Source organism: Cynara cardunculus, assembly GCF_001531365.2.
Source record: "Cynara cardunculus var. scolymus isolate 2C chromosome LG 8, CcrdV1, whole genome shotgun sequence".
NCBI classification, from domain to species: domain Eukaryota; kingdom Viridiplantae; phylum Streptophyta; class Magnoliopsida; order Asterales; family Asteraceae; genus Cynara; species Cynara cardunculus.
In genome coordinates this window covers 17451469-17457623 of record NC_037535.1, presented here as the reverse complement: position 1 = coordinate 17457623, position 6155 = coordinate 17451469, and the positions used below count along the sequence as shown (strand labels likewise).

Below are 6155 nucleotides of genomic sequence, written 5' to 3'. Positions count from 1 at the left end.
ATAACTTAATTTAGGTTTAATGACGAAGTAATTTGTTTTTGCTTTAATAATATAATTATTATAAAAATAATAACTAAGTATTTTGTTAGAACTCAATAATTATTCTAATTATATTTTAGATATATTTAAAATATAAATTTTATCTTGTATTTGATTATATTTATCTACAGTTAATTACACAAATTCAAATATGAAGCTTAATAAGTTTTACTTATGCAAAATTTACTTATAATCTTGAATAAGTAATATGCATCAATAAATAGTATTTCATATATAAAAGATGGTTTTTAAGAGTTATTATTAAATGCTTTATAATATAGTTTAGATTACCATAAAAAAATATTATAATAAATTGGATTAAAATAAATAAATACATTTTGATTTTTTTAGAAAATATGAAATACAAACAAAATATTCCTTCCAGGATTATCATGAAATCGCATAATCCTCTGGAAAAGTTTCAAAACAGCCCCCGTATTATAAAAGTATGTCATAATTTCCCCTTCCCATGTCTGCCACTATAATATGGTTGCAAAACCTCACAAACCCAGGCTTTCAAGCAACGATTTCGTATAATTTTTGACTTCATATTTTCAAACCCAACTCCCTCTTTCTGTGACGTACTATCAATCTCCCTGTATATTTATATATACATGCAAAGCAGCTTCGCCGGCGATTATCTGATCGGAAGTGGCAAAGGTGTTGTGATAACTGATGTTCAGTGTATAAATGTCGACGGAACGGCTTATTTCGAAAGGTTCTTTGCAATCGCACCATGGGTCTCTATCTCGCCACTCTTCGTTGTATTGCCCCGAACCGATCCGTATCTTCGATGAACTCCCAAAGGCTACCATTCTATCTGTTTCCCGAGCCGACGTCAGTGATATCGGACCCTTGCTTCTCTCTTACACCATTCAACTCGAATATAAACAGGCAAGCCAAACAGCCAATGTTCATTACCTGTATTGATTGTTGTTATAAAATTGGGACACAAATACCCTTGATTTGCTTGTCTGTGTAAACAATCATTTTATAATGTAATGTGGATTTTATTATCATTATTGTGTATGGTTGGTGGGTGGGTCATGTGGGAAAAAAAGATACATTGCTTAAAGATAGAAAGTTTATGTGGTTAAGCATCTTAATTGGTAATCAAATAAAGGAGATGCATAATTAAGACAGTAATTAATAAGTTGTATATGATTTAATGCAGTTACAAGATTTATTAATGTGAAGAATGCGGTTGTATACAATTTTGGTAACTTTGTGTTAAATTAGTAGCTAATTCTAGATATATGAGGCAGCTACAAGTATTTTCAGGTTCATAAGTGTTACTGTTACCCTTGTTCATCAAGGGTAGTACCGAAATTGTGGGATATGAGTGTTCTTGCCATTCCACATTCAGTATACAGAATCTGCAAAGGCTAGCGTCTAGCGATTGATCTAATTGAGATTGGTAGACTTGAGCTAATCATGCCGTATTATACGTTTTTATGCTGAAGAATATGATAGAATTATTACATGGTTGTTGGCATGTGAATGGCTTGACAAGGTTTAAATTTCTTTGATAAACCATGGAGTTGCAAACGCTCTGTTTTTTTAATTCTTCACAATTAGTTTATAATTAAGCTTGTTGATTCAGAGTTAAAATGGTGGGTTTGCTGAAGACAAGTCATTTAATCATCTCAATAGTCCTTTGCCATATCTTGGTTGATGAATTAGTATACCAGAATATGGAAACTTCTTTTTGGGCATAATCTACCATTATGTAATCTAGGGTAGATCTCACATCATCATCATCTCTCTCTGAACACACTTCAATGTGGTGTCTATATATATATATATAATTTTTTACTAGCATGAATGGATAAATGGTTTAACTAGCTAACCATGTGTACTCCAACAGTTCAAGTGGTGCTTACTAAAGAAGGCGTCACAACTTATCTACTTACACTTTGCATTGAAGAAGCGAGCAATAGTTGAGGAAATCTATGAGAAGCAAGAGCAGGTTCTTTCCATAAACTTCTACGGAATTTTTGGCAATTCTTTTATGTTTTTGTTATTTTTGTGTTAACTTTTTTTATGAACACTATGGACAAAAGGTTAAGGATTGGCTTCAACACATAGGAATAGGAGATCAGACAGCAATTGTGCATGACAATGATGAACCCGATGATGGAGCTATTCCTGTACATAATGAGGATAGCACTAAAAAGAGGTAACTATGTTCATGGATGCTTATTCCGAGCACTTCCCTCCACCAACAAAATTTTCTATCGTGTGTTCTTTCCATATTTGCCAATGCAGATCTGTTCCAACTAGGGCTGCGCTCGCAATTATAAGACCATCAATCAGGAGGACGACTGTTTTGGAAAGAGCAAAAGTTGCAATGCAAAATTATCTTAACCACTTCCTTGGAAACATAGATATTGTGAATTCTCGTGAGGTAACTACAAACCGTTTCTTTTAGAATCCTTAATCTGAATGTAATTTGATCTTATTTTCTATATGTTGTTGTGTAATAATCTTGAAGTACTCAAATTGTGGGATGTCACATACTTCGAACTGCATTTCTTTTTCCTTCATGATTTAATCTTTAATTTCATTTTTTCAACATCTTTGGTACTCTTATAACTGGGGTCAGGTTTGCCAATTTCTGGAGGTCTCTAAGTTATCGTTTTCTCCAGAGTATGGTCCAAAATTGAAAGAGGGGTATATTTTGGTTCAGCATTTAAGTCATATCCAAAGCAATGATGCAGATGCTGGATGTTTTATGTGCTGTTGTTGCAGAAACAATTGGCAGAAGGTTAGTTTTTATAAAATAATATATTCATTATAGCTTGTGAAATAAGATAAGGGATAGCACAAAACAGCAAGTTACAATTTCTAAAATCTAGTTTACGTAATTGTCTGGTGCTTGCTATATGCAGGTTTGGGCTGTATTAAAGCCTGGATTTTTGGCTCTTCTAGAAGATTCTTTTAGTACCAAGCTCTTAGATATCATTGTTTTTGATGCTCTGCCACCTTCAAATGGAGAAAAAGAGGATCAAGTACTTTTGGCAGAGGAAGTAAAAGAAAGGAACCCTCTTCGTTATGCATTTAAGGTCTTCCTCTCTCATTTTACCATATCGGTTTTACATCATTATTATTTCATTCTGTTCTTTAATTCCCTCGTTAATTGTCTTACTTGGAGATATGAGTTGATATGAAGAACTTATCCTACTTAACATCAATCATAATGCGATTTACTTGATGATAGATGTACCAATATGATTTAACAAGTTCTGTGTAACAGGATGGTACATGTTGAGTATGCAAAACTATGCCAGTTACAAGTGTTTATTGTTTATTTTAGTATTTAGATGGAACCCATTTAGCCGTTGCTAAAAAATATTAAATCATTTAGGAGAAACTGAACCATTACCTGCAGTTGTAGGCATTCTGAGCGGTGTTTTTAATATTAATTAGCAATGTTGCTGAGAGATAAAAGAAGGTTGGATTGAGATAGTAGCGCGACAGACTAATGATAATAATATTTAAGACTTTGATAATTAGCAATTATGATTCACATGCTAAGTCTTTAGTTGCAATAGAAGGAAAGAAGCAAAGAATAATTGAGAAGACCTTTCACGAAGTTGAGCATCTGAGTGAGTTTTGCTTTCCCCAATCTCGTCCAATTAGATGTATGTTTCTGATTAGGAGAATGTTTTCCTTGATTATGTTGTTTTTTATTACATAAAACCAAGATTTACCATAAAAGCATGCACCATCTTGGATACTGTTTACTAGCATTTCAGTTTATATGTAATACCTTGAAGTAAAAACACTTCACCCTTGATTTGATACAACCTGCATATTCTGAAGTGCCCCCTTTCGACAATGTAATGGTCAAACCTTATTAAAAAACATAGCATTAGATCTTTTACATTTCTTAATCAGAAAGTTGTTTTGAAATATATATACACACACACAATATTTGAAAGTATTTGCAAATAGTTAAGGCTCAAGGGATGTAGTGGAAATATCATCTTCACGGGTTCGAATCCGGGTGCTGCCAAAGCCTTTGTGGCCATGGAGGTTCACTTGATATGACTCCATGCCGTTCGTGGTCCCTGGGGGATTAGTCGGTGTGCGTAAGCTGGCCTGGAAACCCATGGTTACCAAAAAAGAAGTTGGAAAGTAATTTGTATGACATGAAAGAGTCAAAAGGGAAACCTAATGTGGAAATGAGGGAGTTATGAATTCTAAATGATACCGAATATTTTGCAACATTTATCGATAATCGCTCAGTTGGTCTATATGTGTGTTTCTAAAGATGTCTATGATATATATTTGATGTGATCCCAGTAATTAGATAGAGATGATAAAAATTCTTTTTTGTATTTAAATTTCTAGCATACACACACATAAGACTAGAAGTTTCATCATCTCGACAATACAGGTTACATGTGGAAACCGAAGTACAAAGATAAGAAGTACAAGCAAAGCAAAAGTCAGAAATTGGATAACAGCCATCAACAATACAGGTCAAAAGCCAATTGAAGGTTGGTGCAATTCTCACCGTTTTGGTTCTTTTGCTCCACAAAGGGGTTTGACAGATGATGGTAGTCAAGCTCAATGGTTCGTAGATGGACAAGTAGCATTTGAAGCAATTGCTTTATCGATAGCAAATGCAAAATCGGAGGTACAATATTATGTCTTCACTCTAAACTCTGGGATCCCTTGTATTATGGAACAACAAGTTAATTGACCGAATCTTTCATCTTTCATGCAGATCTATGTTACTGGGTGGTGGCTCTGTCCAGAACTATATTTAAGGCGCCCATTTCATGCAAATGGGCCTTCTCGGCTTGATGCACTTTTTGAAGCTAAAGCCAAGGAAGGTGTGAAGGTACAATGGTTATTATATTGTTATCATCTTGGTTTAAAAATGCGCGCATAATGCGCTGTGATGCGCTGAAGAAAACGCATCAAAGGGTCTGATGCGTTGCGATTCCATGATGCACTCGCATCACCTACGCATCACACGATGCGTGCATCACTTATGCATCAGAGCATCATGTATGTTGCATTTTTGGGCTCCCTTTTTCAATTTTTAGTTGGGCTTCTTAGTTAAGTAAAATAGAACGTGAGACTGTGAGAGACCTAATAGAAGAAGCCGACAGCGAAGAAGTAGAAGTCGCACTGTGAGAGACCTAGCATCGCATATCAATTAAAACGTGACGTGAGTACTCGACAACCAGCAAAGAAGTAGAAAACGAACTTTTTAAGATTCTAATGCCACTTTTTTAACTACTTTATGTTATAAATGAAATATTTTGATAGGTAAGTATTTTTAAGGTAGAAATTGATATGTAGAATTAATTTATAAATATTTTGTGAATACCGGGCGCATCACGTGCGTGATGCGAGCGTGATGCGAGCGCATCAGCATCATGCATCACGCATCACGCATCGGCTTCCGGGACCCTTAACGCATCGGACCGCATCGCGCTTTTTAAAACCAAGGTTATCATGTGTTTTAGTTATGTTGGCTCCTGTTAGGAACTTCGGGATCCCCTTTCATGAGTTGTTGCACATATGTATGTATATAATATATATGGTGTTGGGTTCAAACGATGTAAGAGAACACTAAAACGTCTATATTACATGTGATTTTAGACTAAAATCACATGTGGCGTTCTTGTGTTCTCTTATTCTGATTCTGTTCTCGTTTGAACCTTTTACTATATAGGCATAATCAAATGAGAACCATATGTTGTGAGAACTGTAAGAACTTTTACCTTAATTTATTCTTTCGCATGATTTTTTTTCTTCATATAAGTTAAAATTTAAGGTATTGATTTAACATGTATTTGTTTCACAACGTAGAACTTTTTTACTTGTACTTGTGGTATCACAAACACATAAAAGAGGTTCACACTGTGAAACAAATATAATGTTAATCAATACCTTAAACCCTAGCCTTATTTTGCTCCCGTTCTCATGGTTTGTAACCTTTTTGTGGTTCTTACATGATTAGCCCCTATATGAAAAAGAATACACACACACACACATATATATACTAGAAGGGTACTCGCGCAATGCAGCAAGATACATCTCGATTTTAATGTTCTATTTTATTATTTGTCTCTGTCGATGTTATAATACGATTT

At 34.6% G+C, this 6155-nt stretch overlaps 1 protein-coding gene across 1 annotated transcript in view; it reads left to right on the top strand.

The window, feature by feature from the left end:
- The first annotated feature begins 563 nt into the window (after positions 1-563).
- The window catches only part of LOC112516776 (phospholipase D zeta 1-like), a 10843-nt gene continuing 5251 nt past the window's right edge, over positions 564-6155 (top strand). Inside the window, exons 1-8 of the mRNA XM_025124010.1 lie at positions 564-933; positions 1907-2008; positions 2103-2218; positions 2308-2446; positions 2645-2806; positions 2931-3104; positions 4442-4684; positions 4775-4891. Of these exons, the coding sequence (XP_024979778.1) occupies positions 730-933; positions 1907-2008; positions 2103-2218; positions 2308-2446; positions 2645-2806; positions 2931-3104; positions 4442-4684; positions 4775-4891 (1257 nt within the window). The 5' untranslated portion in view covers positions 564-729. The remainder of the gene's footprint in view (positions 934-1906; positions 2009-2102; positions 2219-2307; positions 2447-2644; positions 2807-2930; positions 3105-4441; positions 4685-4774; positions 4892-6155) is intronic.